This window comes from Antrostomus carolinensis, unplaced genomic scaffold (genome assembly GCF_000700745.2).
Source record: "Antrostomus carolinensis isolate BGI_N321 unplaced genomic scaffold, ASM70074v2 scaffold38378, whole genome shotgun sequence".
Lineage (NCBI taxonomy): Eukaryota > Metazoa > Chordata > Aves > Caprimulgiformes > Caprimulgidae > Antrostomus > Antrostomus carolinensis.
The window spans coordinates 362-23,988 of record NW_010331565.1 but is presented as its reverse complement, the minus strand read 5'-3'; the positions used below and the strand labels follow the sequence as shown (position 1 = coordinate 23,988).

The 23,627-nt window shown below is 40.6% G+C and overlaps 1 protein-coding gene across 1 annotated transcript; it reads left to right on the top strand.

Moving 5' to 3' along the window:
- Positions 1-281: 281 nt before the first annotated feature.
- LOC104529069 (zinc finger MIZ domain-containing protein 1-like) lies at positions 282-10,545 on the top strand (the record flags this gene model as incomplete). Its single annotated transcript, XM_010173255.1, has 3 exons — positions 282-445; positions 6,166-6,411; positions 10,135-10,545. Coding segments are annotated over 3 exons (518 nt in total), but the record flags the coding sequence as incomplete, so codon positions are not given.
- Between the last annotated feature and the right edge of the window lie 13,082 nt (positions 10,546-23,627).

Genomic DNA, 23,627 nt, shown 5'->3' with positions numbered 1-23,627 from the left:
TAGTTTTTCAAAATGTCAGCAGTTTTCAATTAGTTACAACATGTACATGAGCTACTACAGCAGCCAGCATGTGAAAGCTGGGTGCTGTTTTTTCCTCCCTGTTCCTCCAGCTCGCTCCAGCAGTGGGGAGCACAGTGTTGTCCGTTCAGCGTTGCAGTTGCCCTGTGCTGTGCAGGGAGGGTGCCATACTGCCCAGCTTTTACAAGATACTCTGAGAGATCAGTGTCGGGAAACAAACAGTTTATTTCATATCACATCTATCACATCTGTTTCTCTTTTAGGCAACAGTTACCAAGGTCATGGCAATTTTGACTTCCCACACGGGAATCCCGGTGGCACGTCTATGAATGACTTCATGCATGGGCCACAGCTGTCACATCCCCCAGACATGCCGAGCAGCATGGCAACTCTTGACAAACCTCTCAGTCACCCCATGCAGGAATCTGTAAGTAATGGTGCTGTGGACATAGATATTTCCTTTGTGGGGGTAAGGAGCTCTCATCCAGCTAACAGACTTGCCTCGTGAACTGCTTTTACTTTTTGTGGATTCCTCACATTGGAAGTTTGTGAAATAGAGCAGTCCTGAGAAATGTCAAAAATGCCATTTTCAGTTTCTGGCGTTCTCAAGTTTTTGGAGAAGCATTTCTGAGCTTTTTGAATTGTCATTTAAGCTTGTTTATCTGAAAGAGACAACCTGGCTCAATGTGCTTGTGTTAATTATTGTGCTTTGCTCTGACACCTGAAAAAAACTAGACTTCATTCCCTAGGCTAGCGGGATCTGTGAATATCCATCTTCAGCAGACAGCTTGTTATAGCAAGACATTGACTGACTTCAAAGCAGGGACAATATCTTCCCTGGCTTTGTCCCTGAGGGAAAATTTGCATCAAAGCATTTTGAGGAGGAATTCTGCCCAAGTAGCATGCAAGGCACCTTTAAGCTGTTGGGAATAAGACAGGCCTGTAGATTTCAAGGAGAGATGCTGCCACTGTCTTGAGAGTGTATCAGTGTAAGAGACTAAAAAGTGGAGGTTCCTCAGGTCTCACATGGGGAGGCAGAACTGTGCCTTGGAAAAGCAGCTTGCTCAGAGCACTGAGTTTTGTATACAAAACTTTATATATCTCCAGAAAATGCAGTACTGCAGCAGCTAGGGGATAGAAAAGCTACGAGCAGCGTTTTAGCTCTTAGGCACGGCTAGTCATCTATTTTAAATCTGTGTGAGGGGTGTGTGTATACATCCTTTTATGTTCATTTAAGTTACGGGGCAGGGGCTTTATAGTGTGCTGTTACTGCACAGGAAGGATGTTTAACTTGACAAGTCAGCTGTGCCATGTTTTTAGTGAATACTAGAAAAGTACAATTTCAGAATGTAATGAGGAAATGTGGTAGCAGATGCTCAGCAAAAGCCTGCTCAGTCCATATCTTCTCTAGCTGACAGTGGGTTTTCCAAGGAGGATGGTGAGAAGTAGGAAGAGAGTAGAGAGAGAGTTCTTAGTATAGCTTGGAGAGAGCCCAAGTAACAAGACTGTCTGCAAAAGAAGAATCCAGAAACTGTAATCACTTTACAGGCTAATAAAGGACAGAACAAACATGCCATAAACTTAATTTTACGCTGGCAAATTCCAGATACCCAGCTTAAAGAGTAGTCTGAATTATCTGCATCAGAACCAACCATACAGTATTAGAAGATAGTAGTGAGGGGAAATACTACCAACGTGAACCACTGACAGCTCCTTTCCTTTGGATCAAAGCCACAGGGAATTAATTATTCTTTGCCTCCCATTACATGACACCTACCTCTTGACTTCATCAGTTAACTGATACACCTTTGCGATAGTAGTTGCCCCAGTGAAACTTCTGAAGTGGTAGCATGTGAAGTGGTTGAATAAAAAAGTGAAGAATCTGTGGCTTTCTTAAAATGACTGCTTACAGATGATAGCAAAGGTGAAAGTTGCTCAAGGGTATGCATGTTGCAGAGTTGTAGGAGAGTATTTGGGCAAATGTTAATAGGTTTTTGGTTCTGTAGGCCAAGTCTGTAGAAAATTTGATACTTGCTTATGATCACTGGCAATTAAAGTAAACCTTTGCCTTTCTCTTCCCTCATCTATCATGATACACAAGCTATACTGTTTGGGAACAGGAAGCAGTGCTAAAGCAGGTTCCATCTAGGTTATGTCAGTGGCTGATTTTCTCTAATGAGGATCAGTTTTCAGGTCTATTAGCACCTTGTCAATGTAACCACATAGTCTTCAGGCCACGTTTGAGGACTGTTAGTGCTTCCACACAGCTTTTTCTTTACTATAAAGTCTCTGCTTTCCCTTTCTCTTTTTCTCCTTCTTCCTTTCAGCTCTCTCCAAAACTAACTGTTTGTCTGTAGCAGACACTCAGGAAAGACAGCTTTAAAATTACTGCTTTTAGAAATGCATGCCATTAACACATTCCTAAATTGTGTAGCTGAATGTCTTTGGACAGACATCTCTGTACAAAAATAACTGTAAATCACATTGCATAATTGAACTAAGGTTTTAAGATGTTGCCTGTGCTCTTATCTGGCTTTCTGTCAAATATAAGGTCTATTTCATTTTCATCTGCTATTTACTTTGACTGTATTGTGTTTACAAGGTCAGTCAGGATCAGATGTTTAGTCCTTTTAGACTCGAGGTCTGTCTCTAAACTGGAGCTAAATGCTGCTGAGGAAGTACCTGATTTTCCTATTATGAAAATGTATGTGGTGGCCCTTATATAACGGTAGGCAGAGAAAGCTGATCCCTCCAGACATACTTCATAGGTCACTCCAGGAAATGCAGATGTGTTTGCTCTGTAGGCAGAGCTGGGTAACCAGGTTGGATCATCAGAACTACCTTCTCTCCACACTGCTGTTCTGCTCCTGTGGAAGAAGAAAAAATCAAGACCAGAAACATGGCTAGGAGTAATAACTCCTCCCAGTGTAAAGTGTTGCGAGAACTATAGAACAGATGTTTCTATGTCAGTGCAAGATTGCTGCCACAATTGCATCATGTTTGTTTTCAGAAATTGCAGACAAGTTTTAGACAAAGGTGAATTCAGGAGTTAGCTCTGGCTTAGTGCTTATTGCAGACAGTGTAAGGAGTGGTACAGGACTGAGCAATGGGTGATCGCACCATAGTTTCACATACACAATGACATGATGTGAGCTGGTGCCACTGTAAAAAGTCATTGCTCTTGTTTCTGTTTTCACTTTTCCTCTCTCACACCACCACAAGTGCTACTGCAGCCATGAAGTGATCTGGATCCAGGTACTGATGTGATTGAAAACTAATTTGGAGGAGGGGAGGAAGTTTAGCTTTGATCCATAACAGTTCCCCAGTGGAGTTCACTGCATGTCTGCAAGAATGCACCCAGTGACAAAGGTGTGGATGGGGAAAATGGCCAAGAACAGCAGCAGGGCAAGATGGTATCTTTCAGTGGTTCTGCCAGCTAACCCAGAAAAAGAGTTGGTAAAACTGTGATCCCAGCAATGGAGAGAGATAGAAACCATCGACTTAACCTGCTGTTCTTTTTTCTGACTATCAATTTTCTCCTGAGATGAAAGGAATGCTGTTCTGCAGCTGGCCGGTCCTGATGCTCTACAGCTATACATCTCGGCACTCCTAGAGGTCACTGTTGGGCTCCTAAAGAGTTGTGTTGTTCTGTGCTATTAAGCTGAAGGTGTAGTTGTGTCTGCTGTAACCTTTTTGTTTATAGATTGTAAATGTTTTAAAAGTGCCATAGTTTACGCTCCTAAAAACAACTCTGGAATTACCTTGCTGTGTAAACAAAGGCAACTTTATTAGACTCCACCTTCATAGTGTGGGTTAGTATTTTTAAAATAAAATGATGTGAGTTGCAGATGCAAGCTGAACATACACAAAGTGTATTGCTTAGAAAGTTTTTGCTCCACAGCAAACTTACCATTAGCTAGCTGAATGCAAATAGAAAAATGTTGAAGTCCTGAGCATTTTGCTTTCTCACAGGTAGACTGGTGGAGTCAGTGGCCTAAGTCAGATGTATTTTTGAACCTGCAATGGCTGTTTAAGAATTATAGTGGCCCTCAGTCTCAGTCTTACAATGAACAATTGCTCCCTATCCAACAGTTATCTCAGGGCCCCAGAAACTGCCTTATCAACTAAATATTTATATATATATACACAATGCTTGCCTATATAAACATAATGTAGAATTTCTAACCTGCTTATTTGTTTTGAAATATGTCTGAGAACTTATGAATGCCTCTTGGTTTAAATAATTATTGATATAAACATGCAAGTATGACTCTTGTTTTGTGCATTCAGGGATAAATTTAAGACACTGTTCAAGATAATCCTATTTTGTTTTGCTCTTTTCTGGAAACTGCTTTCCTAATTTCCACACTTTTGTGTTGCATGTGTCCTCAGTGAATGAGGAAGGAAACAGTACTATTTGGGTAGACATCTACTTCACTTAGACTTTTGCAGAGTTTTTAGGCTGCAGATTCTTCTACTTCAGGTGTGATCTGTGGGCAGATTTTGTACAAGTTTACCCCTAAGGTAACAACAGTAATGTTGGAGAATACTTTTCAAGTAGCCGTGACTCTAATGGAGGGAAGAGTGTGCATCATTACTTTTTAATAGTTACTTTAAACTCTTACATGGGAAAGAGGCCCAAATGAGATGTTGCATATAAAACCCTGCTCATTTATCCACCAACCTTCATACTACCAAAGTACTGAAAAGAACCTCCATGTAGCTGAGTATGGTTTTCCCAAGGGATCTATATTCAGGTTTCAGTTTTCGTAAGAGTGGTGCAATGTATTTTTTAAAATGCTTGTTTCTGTAATTTTTTTTTTTTTTTAATTTGTGGGAACATTTTAATTATGTTTTGTAATAACCTCCCTTTTACTTTCCAAAACTGAAGACTAAGGTTAAAATAACCTTGCAGTTTACTGTGATATGAAAGGGTAAATGCTGACATAGCATTTTGCTGGTTTCTGTTGGCTTGGCTGAATGAATTTCATGCTGTTTTTGTATGTATCTGTTCTTTTATTTCAGCTCCACTTTGTGGCAATATGTAGCATTCCTCAAAAAATGTTTACATTTTTTGCTTCTCCATATACCAAATTAACATGAGACATCTGATTCTGAAGCATTGAGACATTTACTTCTCATGGCACCAAGGTCAAGCCCCAAAGAATCCACTAGCATTAAATGTGACATGCAGCAGAGGGAAGAATTGGGTTTGTGCACTTTTGTTGCTTCTCTGTTATGTGAGAAAGACTTTTCTCCCATTCTTCCATAAGAGGGTTTGGAAGATGCATGTGTTTTGTTAGTTTATTCCCCATGGAAAACACAAAAATACTAAGCTTTTGCTAGAGAAGTTATTCACGACATGAATACAGAATAGAAGTGGGATCATTAGCTGAGTTTAAACTAACACATTGGACTTCGCAGTCAGCAGGTGTGCAGCCACCTACAGCAGCTCTGCTGATGAGTGCGGAGCTCACTAGCTGAGCTGACTTGGTTTTTTGTCAACCATCAGAACCCATGAATATCAGCGAGGAACATCTTCAGCCCTTAAAAGGGGTGTTGCATTCTGAAAAGACAAGGAGGGGAGGAGTGGAGAAGGGCTGGTGTTTGCAGGATGTCTGTAGTGAGCTGAAACGTGAACAGGCAGCCATGTCAGGACACTCCCCAATAAGGGATCTGTCAGCAGAAATGATCCATTTTCTTGGTTAATCGGTTTCCTGGTGTAGAGATCATTATTCAACAAATTCTCCATTCATTCATGGCATGTTTTAGGGCAAAAGCACCTGCCTAGGTAAAGCTGAGCAGCACCCATAAGCTTCCCTCTCTCCTCTTCAGGGTTTGTTATTTTGCATCTTCAAGTGCAGTTTCCCACATCACAAGGAAGCAAACCAACAGCACAAATCCAATGTGTTTATCTCCCCCTTGCAGATAACCTTCAAAAAGCTGAAACCCCACTTCTGGCACTGGGATATGGAGTTTTCTTTTCCGACGGCGCTTTTTCTATTTTTTTTTTCCTTTTTTTTTGTGTTTGTGTCTTTTTTTTATTTAAGTTATTTCTTTTTGTAACATGCGGTTACAGAGTCAGGCACTGCGAGCACTGTACCTTGTGGCCTCACTTTCTTTTCCTGCTTTTTTCCTCCTCCGCAGATCCCTCATCCCGGCAGCACTGATCAGTCCCATACTTCCATGCAGCAAGGTTTGCACGTCCCTCACCCCAGCAGCCAGGGCCAGCCATTACATCACAGCGGGCCTCCTCCCCAGCAGTCCCGGCAGCCGCCCCCGGCCGCTTCTAGCAACCATCCACACAGTGACCTGACCTTTAATCCCTCCTCAGCCTTAGAGGGTCAGGCTGGTGGACAGGGAGCACCCGACATGCCGGAGCCCTCGCTGGATGTAAGTCTGTGTCATACTATCATCTGCCTGCCATAGCGTGTGCTTCCATCGCGCGGGAGGGCGGGGAGGGCAGGGGCCTGGGCCGCTTCCACAGCACATGCCATCCTTTCATGCTTTGGTACATGGGCGCAGGTGTTGCAGCCGAGGTGACAGGGCGCTCCTGGCTCGCTGGGAGAGTGGTTCTGGTTTGAGCAGCTGCAGGGCGTGCGAGCCGTAGCCTCTTCCTAACACCAAGGCAGGCATTTCTTCAGACGGCAGTGCAGGCACCAGGCTGGGAGCCATCTCCTCCCTTCCCCCTCGTCGCTGGACAGGGGCTCCCACATGCTCATCTAGACCCCGAAGCCATCGCAGTGCCTGAATAAGAGGAAGGACGCAGCTGCCTGTGGTTCTGGCTGTGGTGGAGCTGTGCCAAGCAAGCTGCACGCTGAGCCCTGCGGCATGTCCTGGCCAGTGGGAGGGTGGTCTGTGCTGGCCCACCCTGCAGCACTGTCCCTGCTCCCTGCGGCCAAAACCAGGCTGTGCCCATCCATACCCTCTTGTGAGGGTAGCTCAGCAGCATAAGTTCTTCCTCCTGGTATGCCACGTAGGAAAACAAGCAACGAGGACATCTTCTGCCTCCTTAGTCACTATGGGAGGCAGCTCACAACTAAAGATAAACCTAGTTTTAAGGCCAAAAGTAATCTTCTGTCTCTTACCATCCATTCCATGGAGTCAGAAGTCAGTTACCTGAGGTATCTTTCTGGTTAACCACCTACCTCCCAAAATAAAAATTTCTTAGCACTAGGACTGGGTGTTTGTTTGAGTCGTGCATTCCTGTATGTGTATCTTCTGTCTGTTCCAAAGTCTGCTGCTGCACGGTGTAATTTTCCTAGAGAAATGTTCGCCTCTGTGCCTTGGATTTATATCTGTACTTGCTGTTGCTGTATACTGAACGTCTTCCCTGTCACACATGAGCACTGTGCCTGCTGGCAGGTAGCCTCACAGAGGGGAGGGAAGGGGTTAGGGGAGGGATGGATGCTCCAGTTACTTGAGCAGTGCTCAGTGGAGCAACTTCTGTGTGATCCAGACTGCTGCTGTTTCACACAACACGGTCACATACGCATCCTTTGGGAATGATAGTTCATGTGGCAGTTAGAGTTCTGAACGCTTAAGGACCCCATATGAGCAATATTAATAGGTAAAATAAAAATCTCATTTTTTTCTTCAAATATTTAAGCAACATAAAGTGTACTGTTACAGGTCAGGCACTCATTCCTCGGTGAAAAGCAAAGTAGAAAAACTTGCACATTTATCACAGTACCATGATTATCCCTGACAGAGGCATGCTGGATTCCTAATGGGAGGCTGAAATTATCTTAGCTAAATGAGAAAGCAAGTGCTGTACAGTGTGGGGAATATAGTCCTTTGAAATATCTGTGAACTAAATCATGATCAGATGGATTATTTTAATGAGTTTAAATTTCAGTGGCTGTGTTGTGGAACCAGGCTGAACAAAATCCCCTGCAGCAAACAGGGGACTGTACCATGGGCAACATGGTCCTCTCCTCACTGACATGGTCACATTAATTCTTTAGGATTTCAGTGTGATGCAGTCTAAGGTTTAAGCTGGGTTAAAGGATATACCTTGTATAGAAAGAGACAGGTGATCTGCACTTGCACCTTAGACAGCAGAGGCACAAGACTCAAACAGCAGGTTAGACCTCTCGAGTATTTGCTTCAGGAGCACTGGGTGCACCTCTCCAAATTCTGCCCCTATGTCTAGCATGTTCCCATAGCTTCTGCCCCCATCTCTCCTGTCCCTGTGCAGCCCCTGGCCCTCCTCTGTCTCTTACCTCTGTTCCAGCACAGCACCCTCAACTCCCAGCAGGTCCTTTCTGAGGTCTCTGGTTTCCACAGCAGCTGGGCAGGAGGCAGGCTGTGCCGCCTCGCCCCTTTGACCAATGCAAGCCGAGGTCACCTTTAAAAGATTTTATCTTCAGAGATACTGAGCATATTGTTTAAAACTTTTGGTATATAAATAAATGAATAAATAAATAAATAAATAAAATGCCCTGTATACAAGAATGAGTCTCAGAGATATTAGGTTAAATTTCTAAGAATTTAGCTGTAAAATCGTAGGACAAATTCAAGTGTGTTTTACTTTCTACACGTTTGGTGGTGCTGCAGTTTTCTTTTGGACTTCTGTACTAGATCTTCATAAACAATTACGATAGCAGGTGAAATACATTTAAAAGCCTTCTATCTTGAGTCTAGTACTATGACAATAGTATGTTTACTATTAATAAAAGGAGGCGATGTTTTAAGAAAAGCATTCCTTCTGGGAGATTCTGTTTATGTAAACCTGACATTGCATTTTTTTTCAAAATGCTTAGGAAGTAATAAACTTCTGTCTGCATTTCATGTTTAGCTTATTGAAAAATATGTTCATCCATATAACATTAGAAGATGAAGCTCCATTTGCACAGGAAGGAGTAATAGAAGCATATAAATATAATACTTGCGTGCTGAATGTGATGCAGTCAAGCTTTTAGTTTTATAATATTTGAAAATGTAGAACAACTTAAAATGGATTTCTCATACCTACTATTAAGTTTGTTAAACCAGTCCATATTTTTCTGTCTCTGCTTTAACAAAACACTGAATATAAAGGGAGTTTATTACAAACCCTTCCCTGCTGTTTTTTATATATGACACTTACTTTTGACTAGGATATGGTGAGATGCAGAATAAAGCAGAAAACATTGCCTGGTACACAGCTCAGGAGTTACAATTTGCTTGTTACCTGTCAGATCAAAATAATCTGAGTGAAGGCTGGAAAGCCAAAATTTTCTATTTAAAACACAGTATTAACACAAATCTAAATGAAACTCCCACAGCTGTTTCTTTTGATACTTTAAAACGTTGTGGAAAGTAGTGCATCTTCTGTTGGATGGGCTGTTATGCTCCTGACCCTTTAAAATGGGTGGGGTTGTGTGTAATGCTGTGGTTAAGTACTTCCAACCACTATAAACTGTCATTGCCATGGAAAGGAAAAGGACTCACCCACCTGCCTTGCCACTCCTCTCCCCATGCTCCTTCTCAGTTTTTTGGGGGGGTTTTGGTTTTGTTTTTTTCTTACTGGGCTAGTTTTAACCTGGGTGAGTTGAGTTCCCTGCTCCAGCTCGCTGCACCGGAGCTTGCATCAGCACACACAGGCGTTAGGGGTGGCAGAGGGGTGAGGAAAGGACAGGACTGCCTCTTTCTGTAAAGATGCAGGCCTCAGGTGATCATCACACTGACATGTGCGAGTCAGAGAGACCAGTCTTCGCTGATCTACCTTAAAGCTCAAATATATATTACTCAAACTGCATGTTTCAAGTTTTTATTCAGTGTTTTATGTGAAACTAATACACATAACTAGCATTTATCGATAAGTTTTTGTCAGTGTCACTACCTAGGAAATATACTTTGTTTATTTATGAACTTTGTGATGGGGAGGTTGACTGAGAAACCCTAATTGAGATGGTGGTGTAATTCACAGGTAAAAACTGAGTAGTGCACATTTTCACAAACAAGTGGATACTGCATCATCTTAGGGTGTTAGGTTTGTGTTGCTGCCTTCTGATTTATTTGGATCTATGCATATGAAAGCCAGTTTCCAGGAATGTGTGGTGTTTAATCCCTTTTTTTTTCCAATTGCACTTCCATTACCTGTAATGTTCCTTTTATCTTTATATTTTATAGCTGCTTCCAGAACTCACAAATCCAGATGAGCTGCTTTCGTACCTGGATCCTCCTGATTTGCCAAGCAATAGCAATGATGACCTTCTGTCTCTCTTTGAAAACAACTGAAACCATATATATTCTCCCATCCCTTTCACTTGTTCACACATGTGTGGCTGCACAACAAGGAATCTTAACACTCCTTTTCCACAAGAGAAGAAAAAAAGCCTCACCTTGATCCAATGGTGCACTCCCTGCTTTCTTCATCTCAGAACTGCGTTTGTCAGCTTCAAAGACTGCAAAAGTGACAGGAGAAAAAAATACAAAAAATAAATAAATGCAGTAATCTCCGAGTCTGCCGTGCTACACATGACGAAGAAGCATAGACAGTTGTGCAGCTATTGGAAACCCCATTTGTTGTTCATCCTCTAGAGAGAGAGTTCTGTGATAAACATAGTGTGAAGTATCTTGGCAAAAACGAATCTTGGCAAGGGAAGAAAAGGCAACAAAATGGAACTGTCTTTGATTGACCCGTCTCAGAGTGTCCTTCCAACGTGTGTTCTTCCATTTTTTTTGAAACTGTATCTCTCTCCACCCCACCTCCCCTCTGCCCGCCTCCAACCACAGGTCTGTGTTGGAGTGATTGTCCTGGCCACACACAGAAAGAAAAACAAAAACATGTACAAAGCTCAAAAAAGCACAAATCCTACAGTTAAGTGGCAAAGATAGGGAAGACATACAGGCCTGTCAGAGGGAGCCAGTAGTTTAGCTAATGCGACTTCTGTAATGGAGTCCTGAGAATCTCCAGGCTGCAGCCGTGGGTGTTGGTGTTTCTGCAAGCGCAGGAATCTTAACCACCTCTTTGCAGAGGATTCCTCTGGCCAAACGCACAGATTGGAAACACCCAGGAAAAATTTAAAAAAAAAAAAAAAATGTTTGCAATGTTTAGGGATTTTTTTGTGGTTTTGGTTTCAAATCGGTACAATTTCTGGCTGCATTAACATCCAGCTGTTGAGATTGCTGTAATAGATCTTTTTGCCATGTATGCCATATGGAATGGAAAAGAGGGGGGGGGGAAAAGGGGGGGGGGGGGTGATGCAAACCAAACTGTTGCAATTATTACCTGCAGCCTTCAGTGCCCAGAGCGTTTGTGTCACTCTCTGTACTGCACAATACATAGTAAGACAAGCTGGGTTGAAGGCAGCCAGGAAATCCTTGCAGGATGTAGGGAGAGTAACATCACTATCTGCATAATTATTTTTAATAATTGGCTTGAGAAAGGGGCATTGACATTGGACAGACATCTTGCAGCTTCATTTTCTTTTGCTTTGCGTTCCATTTTTGTGACTGTTACAGATAATTCAGCCTTTTTCTTTTCTCTTCCTTCAGTTTCTTTTTTTAAACTTTGGCTGCCAGGATGAGCTCTTTCTCCTGAAGGACTGGGCATAGGGAGAATCACTAACTGCCATAGATTGCTACTGCCCTCAAGAGACCCTGCTGCCACAATCACTGTCTCGCCCCTGTGATCTGTGCTTCTCGTGTGGTTGCTGCTCCTGCATGAGCTTCCTATTGCTTCTGTGCCCATTTCTGTGCTCTTCGTCTCTCTCTTTCTCTCTCCTATAAACGATGTACAGTAGCTGTGTAAGAAGTGCATGTGTGCCAACTTTGCCCTTGTGGTGCAACATTTCAGCTTTGCCCACTGTACAGTTATTGGTTTCAATTCTTTTTGTTACTAAAGCAAATTTGTCCCTATTCCTTTGCCTCATCCCAAACCCAATCAAACACCCTTCATTTGCTCACCACAATAGGTTTTAAACTGAAGTGCCAGGCAAAATTTGGTTTGTTTCTGTCAGTTTGACTAGATAGCTTCCTAGTCCTCTGTGTTTAGTTTGCAGTGCTGTAAATGGCATGCTCTGTGCTTACGACTCTGGATTTGCTTTCCTCACCAAAGTCATATTTGTAAATTCTTTGCGGTTTTTGTTTTGTTTTGCTGTTTTTGTTAACGTTTCTCACTACTGCTGTACATGCGTCATGATATATATATGCTAGTCAGCAGCACTTTGCTGTAGATATTAAAGGAAATGGTGGTGTAGTTCTTTTATTTTCTAGTAGGAGTATTGAATCTGTCAAACATATTCTGTAGAGATGGTCCCACACTTATATTTTTCCTGTTTCAAGTTTTTTTAAGAAAGGCGCTGTTCATTATGCAAAATCAATTATTTTAAGAATTGCTATTGTAAATATCTTTGTGAATATTTTAGTATCGTCTTTGATAATATTCAACATTTTCATGATCTGGTTATACTTTTGCTGGTGTTTTTAAATACCTTGTCTAAAGAAAAATATGGGTCCTTTTATAAAAAAGAAAATTGAGGGTTCTTTAACAGAATAAGGGAGTTGGGTTTTTTCTTCTCCCCCCCCACCCCCCCCTACCCCCCGTTTTTCTTTTGATAAATTAGCCCAAATTTCATATCCATTTATGTGATGAATGAATTGATACATCAGGCAGTACCTGGACAATCAGGGCCCAGGTCGTGAAAACGAATAATAAGTGATTGCCTAGGGCAATAAAAAAACCCAACCAACTGACCGATGTTCAATGACTGCGGGTGACTGTGGGCTGGTAACAGCAGAGATTTGTTTGTTTGCCCAAGCGAGCAGAACACTGAGGACCAGCTGTCTGAACTGAGGCAAGCAGCAAGTATGTAAGGTACCATATTTATATCACTATACTGGTGCTCTGGTCTCTGCAGCTGGGGCACTGTAACACTTAGGGATGTTGGTGGGAGGGGGAGGGAAGCAGTATAGTCTAGTTTATTCTGCTTAGAAATGTCTTTTTTCTTATGTAGGCTTGACAACCTGTAGAGGATCTCTGCAGAATATTAAAGATAAACCTTGGTGTAATCCATGGTAGTATGGTTGTGGTGTGGTGCTGCTGTCACACAGTTCCTAGGACAGACCATTCTGCAATTACAGATGTGTTTTGCGGCCATTTAACTGTAGTAGTTTCCCACTGTATTTTTGCTGCATTGTTTATATAGGTATTGAAGTCATTTGCAGGGGTGGCTAATGATAAAGTGACTTTATGCCCTTAGAGTTTGGTTTTTTTGTTTGGGGGGAAAGCTTTTTAAGCCATAGGTTTTGGAATAAAGAAGATTTCTAACTATTAGTTGGAACTGGTTGCTCAGATTTTTTAAATTGATTCTATTTAATGTTCCATCCTCCATTGGTTCCTGAGCAGCTAGGTTAGTCACCTGAAATGAATTTTCTCTTAAAACACAACATTAGTATTTTAAACCAGGTATGTTAAGGATTGACCTTTTGCTAACTGGTAGTATTTAAAGTGTATCATTTAAAAGTACCTGTTGGAAAGCATAAAGGGAAAAAAACCCCATAGATATTAACAGTATGTTTGGAGCAACGTTAGCATCTGCTTTGTACGGTAATAGAGAGTTAAAGTGGATGGTTGACATTTTTAAGCTTACGGAAACGTTTGGTTTCTAAGCAGAACTTGAGAGAAAATACGATTTTTACCCATCACCCAAATGTTGGACATTTGAGACAGTTTTAAAGCTTATCTGTCAGTTAAAATCAGGTACTGTATAGTGGAGTCAGTATGAAAAAGCTTCTAAATAAAAGTTTAGTTATTTTTTTATCTGTTCTGCCATATTAAAGTTTAGGAAAAGAAAACAAACCTAGCAAATAGGGTAATCACACTCATTTCTTTTAAAGCTTAATTATTATATGAAATTCCAGTAGTATTTTTATTCTTCTTTTTTTGTTTGTTCGTTTACTTTTTGATTGTTTCCCTATGGAAGTTCATCTGGGAAAGAACCCACAGAGATCTACAGTTCTGCTGCCAAGACATTATTATAGGACTGACAGATACACGCCAATGTCTGCAGTGGAGACTCAAGGGACAGCTGTACATATGTAAATGACAAATAGAGACATGTTAACAGAAACGCATTCATTTTCCTTGGAATGTGCATTGTTTTTATTTCGCAGGAAAAAAAAAGCTTGAAGCTCCATCTTATGTGGAAAATGAATCCTGTTTGTTAGCGTTTGTGGAGTCTCAGCATTTGTTTCACTTTCACTTCTGTAATATACTCTGATCCTTTGTTTTGTTTTATCTACATGTAATATTTAGCTTACGTGTACTAGTCTATCACCTGTGTATTTTTAGGGTGCTACAGAAATAATGAAGAAGAATAAGGGGATTAAAAAATAAATTGTAACCAAATTCATACTTTGTACAATTTTTGATATCACGATCAGAGGAGAATTAAAAGAAAAAAAAGTACAATCTGAAGAAACATGCAAAAATGGCCATTGTCTTTGTTTGTACATTGTATGTACAGTACAATGCAATCATTTCATACTTTAAACTGGGCAGAAAAAATAATTGTGATTTTTAGTCTTGCAAAACTGTATGTAGTTAGATGATGTGACAACCTAATATTTATCTAATAAATATGTATTCAGATGAAACCTGTATATTAGGTGTTCATGTGGTTATTTTGTATTTAAAGATCAAATTATTTGACTATTGCTAGACATTTATATACTCTGTTGTAACACTGAAGTATTCTCATTTGCTCATGTTAATTTTTTTTTCCTAAATAAATTTGCAAAATTAAGGTCTGGCTAATTGGCAGCTGCTTTGTAAATTTGGAGTTTCTTTTTGAAACAACCAACTAACTTCCCCTTTGCCCCCCTGGTTTGCGTTGATGTGGAAGTCAGTTGTGCAGGATGTACCTTGTCAGGGTGTAGGACTTGCTGCGGGAAGGGAAGGGAGAGGTATGAACCACCCTGGAAGAGCCACAGATTAAAAGATTATGAATGCAAATTTACTGATAGGCTATGGGATCACATAGAAAAAAGTCCCTGCTGAGGAAGGTAGTGGTGACTTGCAGTTCAGTACGCGGGGCACTGCGTATCACCTCAGCAAGTAATAATTACTTGGAAATGAAATCTTTGCATGATATGAATAACAGGAATGGAGGGCTTGTCTCTGGGGTTGGCACATGTGGAGGGATTAAACATCTGACACAGTGGATGGTTAGCTTTGTCTTTGTTTTAAATTCTCATGAGTTTGATATGTTTCTCTCAAATGGAGCCTGTCATTGAAATGAAATTAGTGACTGATAGATGACTAAAATGAGATTATTTTTTTTTAATTGCATCCCCATCTTAGAAGTTGAAGAACTTGGTTTCAAAATGAGTTACAAAGTCTGCTTAATTTATCTGCCTGTTTAACTGTAAACAGACTGAATCGTGACACAAGGCATACACATAGGATCCTATTAGCCCCCATGCACAGGTCCCGTCCCAGCAGAGTTCTACACCCACGCTGAGCCACAACTGCAGATGCCAGTCACTTTGCATCCAAGAACTTGTTTTAATAGAGAATTACTGCATATCTCTGTATTTGTATATGGCATTTGTGGAAGTGTTTAGGCTAAACCCACTTTTGAAATGCATTCAAATACATAGGAACAACCTAACCACTTCAGAATATGAATACCTGTACGGGTATGTAATTGAGATACAGCAATTACTCCACAAGGACACAAGTCCTTACTGTTGATTGAGATACAAGTATAGGTACATAGTTATATATAGATATAAAATCTAGACTAGAGATTTATTTTCTCAAAATTGGGAAAAATGGTTTTGTTTCTGACCCAACTCCTGCCTTCCTTGCTGGCACTACCTGTTACAGTGGGCTTTTAGGGTAACATAGTAAAACTGAGTTTCAGTGCAACAGAAAAAATATTTATCCATTCCAGCCAATAATTAATTAATATTTTCTTTTTGGTATTCTGTTTTCCTGGAAGCTCCCAAGAAGTGTCAGTGAGACATTGTGCAAACCTGCTTTGGCTCTGTAGAGATGAAGAAAAGTATGAAAAGCTCAAGTGATGTCCAGAAGCGCTGTACGTTTTTCAAGCTTCCTTGGAAGTCTGAGGAGGCTACAACAATTCTGTAAGTGGAGTTTCTGCCAGATGTCACCTGAAGACTCCAGGATAGGTATGGTGTGTGTATCCAGTTGGTACCAGTGTCTCCCATCCTGTGTTCTGGCAGCATGTTCTGAGCATTGTGCACTCTGCGTGTGCTTCCAGGCAGCCACATACATGAGTTCCTGTCTCTGACCTCTCTGCTTACCAGTGTGCTTATCAGTTGTTGAACAACTTCGGAACACCCTTATTTCCCAACATTTTTTCTCTACCCTTCCTAATCAGTGTGGATCACTGAATCATTATTTTGGTTGTGCACTTTGTATTATGTTGCCATGCACTTCATCATGCCTTTTACAGGAGCAAGAGACTGGAAACAATTAGAAACATGGACATTAGAAACTGTTTGTTTTCTGCTTGGACAGTGGGGATGGGACTCCCGTGTGTAAATAGAGCCACTTGCTTTCCTTTGAAGAAGTAAGCTAGACAACATACAAAACAGTTGCACAACTCTCACCTGATATGCTATATATAATGCTCTCATTTGTTATCCTTCTTTGTTATCCTTTGTTTCCCCTTAAGACTAATTAACATATTTTTACATTTGTGTACATACTTTTATTTGTATGTGTATTTAACCAGAAACCACTTCCCTCTTACCTACTTAAATTCCAAGTCTGTACAAATCTTCATGTATTGTGAGCTTCCAGTTATGAACAATTAGCTTTCTTTTTTAACATTTTGAATTATTACCAGCATGTCACTTTATTACAGTTTTCCACTGTCTGTATCACTGAAATCCTACCAACTCCATGTAGGATATTCAAATTTATAATAAATTCTCATTTTTTCCTTGTTTGCTGCTTCTGTATTTCTCAGAAGAACGTACATTTTGTACATTCTTAAGACACGCAAAATTAGTGAATTTTGGACTTACCCACGCACCCGTCTGATTAGCTGTCCTAGTTAGTGGCTAGTGAAAATATCCAGTTCATAAAGTTATGCAGAATATGCTGCTTCACAATAAATCCTATTTGGATTTATTGATTTATTGATTTATTTATAATGATGGTCCCTCTGGGAAGAAGCATTACTTTCATATTGCCACTATCAAACTGATGGCAAAATGTGCAGGAGTGACACTGAGACCGAATCAGAAGTTCAGGAAACCTAGACCCCTAAGTCCTCTGAATGCTAATAGAAATTCTTAGCCTGAGCTTTTAAGTATTTCACCAAACATTTAATTATCCAAAAATGATGTTCTTCAGTTGTAAATGTGACACACATTAATTTGCATCTGACAACTTGTTAGCTCAGTCGGTGGGACACTGCGTATTCAGATGATTGTCACGTGCAAGTATGTCGTAACATTCCATGCTAGCTAATGCAGTAATGCTGGTTTATGCTGATGGTCAGCTGTCCTTTCTGTAGTGAAACTGCAAAAAAGCCAAAGGAATTGGAGGAGTTCTGTCTTGTGAGGTTGGTTCCAGCAGAATTGTTCATTAGAAAAACTTGTTACATCTGTGAAGCTTTTAATTTCTGGGTGATTCTTGTTCAAACTGATGCTATCTGACCATTTTTAGCTTTCAGCTCCTGTTGTGAAGTGTACAACTGAAAAACATGTCTCAAAACGATGATTATTGTTAGAATTAGTTCAGGGCAGACAGGATAATTCATCTTGTACAAGGTGCAGAGGCAGCTATTACCTCACAGAGTCATCGTTCAGATTTACACACACGACAAATTCAAGGAAAACCCAAAGCTTTACTAGGCAGCTGATTAAAGCAGAGCTCTTGAGAAACAGTGTAGAGAAGAAGGATCATGAAGACATGACAATGTAAGGAAAATAATTGTGTAGAAAGCTGCTAAATATTTGGGAGGGGAAAAGATCAGAAAAAGGACCAAACTGAACCAAAGACTCATGAGAAAATAATAAAAAAAAAAAAAAAAAAAAAAAAAAAAGTCCTATAGCAGGGACAGAGGATGAAAAAGGTATAGTTGGGAATCTAGGGCGCTGCTGGTGACGTGCTGCATCGGACCGTAGGTCCCACACGGCCCTGTGCCTCTGTGAACACTGCAACTATTTCCCACTCGAGTTGCAAGTAAAATTAACTTATAAAATGCACCTGAACCTAGAATGTCGTATTGCCACCCTGTCAGTCTTAAAATGCTAAATGTGTGATGTTCTTCCCCTTTCTTTCACCAGGATGCATTTTCTAGTGTTCTTGACAGTGATTATCGGAAGTGTCAGTACTCCTCTGGTTTTGGTCTGACCAGCTATATATTTGTTATGTCACAGAAACTAGACCTGGTCAATGGAGTCACTCGGTGAAAGCAAAGACGAGGCACGGCAGGAGCTGGTAGTGGTGAGAGAACAGATGTATGTTTCCATGCCAGTGGGTGTTGTGACAGCCTCTCGGGGTGGGGGCGGGGGGGTAATGCAGTGATGACTTCCACTCCCTGGGAAGGAGCTGCCAAGAGTCTCCTCTGATGAGTAATCCCTTGGCAATTCCATTTTCAGTAAGATCATCCCAAACTCCAGACTCATCGTACTCACAGAAGATGATAGCATGACTAATCAACTCTAGAAGTGTTACTTTTTACTTGTTCCTCACACCAGAGGTGGTGCTTCACAGGTAAATAAACTGAACCGATCCCTATAAATGTCAAGTTCTGTTAAAATTGAAATTTCTATGTTTTAGAAAATAACTTTTGCTGGATCTTAATACTGTTTCATAAGTATGCAAAGCATCTCCCCACCCACCCCCAGACAAACCACCTTTTTAGACGTTATGAAGCTTTATAAGTCCACTGGGAGTAATAGCTGCATCTTTCTTGTAGCCTAAAAAACATGCATTTAAAATGTCCTACGTGCCTCACCAGGCTGTTGTGATCTATCCATAAACGTTCATAGTCCAGCTGTGCTGCTGCATGGACAATCTTCTGGGAAGCTGCAGGCAGCTGCAAGGTGCCCTGGGCACTGCGTAAAGGCACCGTGTCATCTGACATATTAGCAGTTTCCATACATTATGCTGGGATACTGAGTAATGAATTCCGAGCAAGCAATGTCACTCAGAACTTCTGAAACAAAAATGCTAATCACGGCTGCAAAGAGCATGAGTGGATTGAGGTTTTTCTTGTATGACTATTTGTAGGTAATTAGTATGAAGTCATGTGGGGAAACTCCTCCTTTATGTACAGTATGTGCTGGAGAGAAGGTTCACATTGTGAGCTGGGTTACTACAAGTTCCTAAGAGGAAACCTTGACTGGGGGGAAATATTTATTAGCGTTTTTTCTTTTTATCTGTAAATGTACCTATGTGGTTACTCTATGCTCTTTGAGCTCTTGTATGATTTAATTTCACGCTGCAGTCACTTAGTATAATGCAAAGGTCTTTCACCATCTCCCCCACTCTAGTCCCCATTCATAAATAAATGCATAAATATGACAGATACAGATCACAGAAATCCTTTACAGCTCTCAACTCATCTTCTAGCTTAGCCAAAACCTTGAAGAAAAAATTATGCTGAGTGTTTTCAAGTGCAGCACATCCAGGCTCTGCAGATGCAGGGTGGAAATGCCCACTGCAAATTCTTGCTCTCCCCAGCTAAAATCAAGCTGAGTCCCTGTATGATCTCTCCCTCTACCAACAGTCCAGATTAGCAGAGTCCTTGAGATAACCATGTGTCAGATGTACAAGGGTTCTTAAAATCAGTGTTAAAATCAATACTGTGGGAATTCCCTGTATCACAGTATCAAGTTATATTCATGTGGAATCCACGTAATAGTAGATTGCTGCAGTCTATATTTGAAGTTTTATTTGCATGGTCTGAGCATACAGCCCCATGAAGAACATATCAAAGTGTGCCACAGACAAAGATGAGTTGAATGTAGTTGCATTCTTGCAGCTGGTAGGTTGCAAAATGTGATCTTGCCACAGCTGCCAAGGTCAATCCAATAGCAGCATTCCAAGACTGAATAATACAATTAACCTACATTCCTGTCACAAATAAGTAGGCAGGCAGTCGTAGTCGGACAGTTAGAATCAGGAATGCGCATCACCTTTTACCAGTGCAGTGTCTGTCTGCTGGGAGGTAACACCATTTCAAGCCCCTTGAAATCAAAATCCCCAAATTTAGGTCATTCAAGCATTTATTCCTTCTGTTTCTTTAGAAGAGTCACTTAACCACCGTTGTTGTTTCCTGTCCATCTTGGCACAATGGTGGTTAATATTTACTCAGTTACTTCATAGCCTTGTTCATGAAGACTTTCAAGTTGTAAGCAATGTATCAATATGAAATACTGTTATTGTATCATTTAAGGGTTTTTTTTTTTTCCTATGCAGGAATTTCTCTGCTGGGACATAAGAAGGGTCCTTTAATAGGTGTGTTTCTAAAAATACCTATTTAGAAACTTGTATGAAAAGGGTCCTCCTTGTTTATCCATCTTTAACTTCTATATTGTCTTTTGCGATTGGGGGATGGGAGAAAGAATGATGCCATCTGCAGGGCAGGTACCCATCTCCCTCCTGGCTCTGCTGAAGCATCTATCTTTGCTTTTTTCTGTGCCACCACATTCTGTTGCCTGTCCTGTATGGCACAGGGACACCAGATGCGCTCATTTTCTAGCCAGAAACACTTACCTCCTAGGCAGGTGTTGCAGAACTTCCAACGATGAACATATCTTCAAAGAGATGTGTTCAAAGGTCCTCTAAAATCATTTCAGTTTGCTGAGCAATCTCTAAGCCTCATTTGGTAGTGATCTAGGGTGGTCTTTGACAGAGTTTTTAGAGCATTTTTTCTGTCCTTCTTGGCAAGTGACCTCTGTAACTCACAAGTTCCTAGTCATACTGTCTGCACGAGTTTTAATTCATCTGACCGTGCAGGAGTAGATCATAACGAGTGATTTAGCTTTATTGCATAAGCCTGGAGATAATAATTCAGTCCATATGCCCAAATAAAAAAAAAAAAATCACCACTGTGAAAGCAAGTTGTTTTGCCTTCTCACCAAGGCCTGCAAATGAGGAAAACTCTGTTGTTTGCTCTATCAAAGACACCTATGAACTCTTAGCAAAACAGTTCAAAGCTGTTCTGCTGCTGTTTCCCAAGTGTGAAATAAGATGGTATTTTCTTTTGTCTTGTTATAAATCCTTCAGGGCCAGAACTGTTGTTATAGGTGTGCACAGAACTTAACACCCAAATGCTAACTTTGGTTTGGGCTTCTAGTGGCTACTACAATTAAAACAACATTAAACAGGGTGAGGTTTTTTATGGTCACTAGAGAATAAGCAGATTGATGATTAGATTAAGTGAAGTTATAATTTCCCAAAAATGGACTTGAAGCTGAGAAAATACAAGATAACTAGAAAATGCATACTGATTTAGCTACTATTAAAAAAAAAAAATCACCTTTAGATTATTAGTAAGGAATAGAAAACACTAGCAGGGCACTGTATGTATAAAGTCAATGTTCACCCCTATTTTGGATACTGTGCAAAGATCCTCTCATCTCAAAAAATCCATTAAAATCCAAAAAGGAAACATCTTAAAGAAAGGCAGTAAAGATGATCGTGAAGACATGGAACAGCTTTCTTGTAAATAATAATTGAGTTGGCTGTGACTTTTCAGTCTTGAAAATAAATGACCAAGAGGAGAAAAGATGTAGGTCTAAAATCACCCACAGTATGACAAAGATGGATGCCAATCAACTTGTCTCCTCCAGTTCAAGAAGTAGGGCACATTAGATGAAGCTAATGGGAGCAATGTTCAAAACAGATTCTTGATGCACTGGGCAGCAGGCCTATGGAAGAGCAGCTTCCAATTCATTGCTAAGAGTTAAGACAGGTCCAATGAGTGGATAAGTACACATTTAAAAAAAAAAAAAAAAAGAAAAAAGATCACTACATACCAAAGTCTGGGAGTTTTCTGAAGTGGAAGCAGTAGGAGGTTGAAACCATACTGGACTATAACACACTCCTCCCGTTTTCACTCTTCCCTTAGGCATGGCATTCCTTTGAGACAGGATTTGGGACCAGAAGGACCCTTTGGCATAGCCTAATATGGTTCTGTTATAAAGCATGGTACCTGCTGTAGTAACCCCTACGATACCACCAGGTGTTGAACTGCTATCTCAAAACTCTAAACTTGCTAAATTTATCCCTCATGTCCTTCCACTTAAAGGGCATGAAGTATGGGTCTCTCTGGAGCGTGTACCAGAAAAAGTGTTCATCTAGAATTTCTTAGTTGTCTGTAAGTGTGCACTGTATTCTGCCCTGAACTTCGTGGTCAGGGCAGTGCCTTGATTGACAGATTTCTGACAATTCAGTGAATGTCACTGATGAAGTCACTTTTAGCTGCTTGACAACAAAGAACTTCAGCAGGTTTTTTTAGGATTGGAAGTTTACTATTCCTTGGTTAGGGGCTGTTTTTGTGTGATTTTATCATGCTGTATTACCTGCCTGCATTACTCTAACCATTAGAATAGCTTAATTTATAATACAAGGAATGTGAAAGTTATAGGTATATAACTACTAGAATCATGCTTGGTTGTTTGGTTGTGCTTTTTTTTTCCTGAAGAATCCCTTTAGGAGCTATTTTCCCATATTCAAGGGCTATAATTTTTAACAGGGTAGCTTGCAGTACTTTAGATAATGCTATGTAGTTTTGGTGACTTATTGCCTTACAATAATCTGTATAAAATCATGCATTGTTTTTAGAAATGTTTTAGTAGAAATCCTATTTCCATCTAGGAAGCTGAAAGAGCAGAGCAATCAGAGGATGCACAGAGTTCATTTTGCAAACTCAGTGGTCCAGTTGTGTCCCATCAACTGCAAGGTTTATCACAAATGAAAAGCATCAGGCTTTTCATCCTGGGTGTCCTTTGCTTCAGGTGTCATGGGGCAGAACACTTGCACGAGTTTGTTGTACAGAACAGAACTTATTTTCCTGTTTGTTTTCATTGGGGGGGGGAGAAAAAAGGATTGGTCTGTGATACTAGTGGGCTTGCATTAGTGACATGACTGCTGGTTGAAGAAGTGTTGATACAATAATGGTAGGCTGTGGTTCACCTAGCAGTGTGGAACTGCACTGTTAATTATTTGGATGAAATTAAATGTATGCAGATTGTAAAATATCCCAACAGGACTAGTTTTTTAGAGACAACGTATAGTGGCTTATGAGAGGAGTGATCTTGCCGCTGGTATGCTGATGGGAGAGCTTTCTTTGACCTCACAGACCAGGACCAAAGCAAAGACATTTACGTCATTAAGAATTTGAAAAACTTGAAAAGTTCTTGTATACAGAATCGGGATGGCAACTGGAGAAGACCTCAAAATAATATGTGAATATGACTAAAATATGTACTAAGTGTTTTGCTCTAAGTTGGGAAGACTAAAATGGTAAATGTTGTTATTTTCATTAAAACATTTAAATATTTCCCATTAAAAGACATTTAACCTGGTCTACTACTCACTTTTGTAACCCCTCAGGCTGGTTTCCTGGCACAGCCACGCTCGGACTCTGAAGCGATGTCATGGGCACCCCCGGGGGTCTGCGACG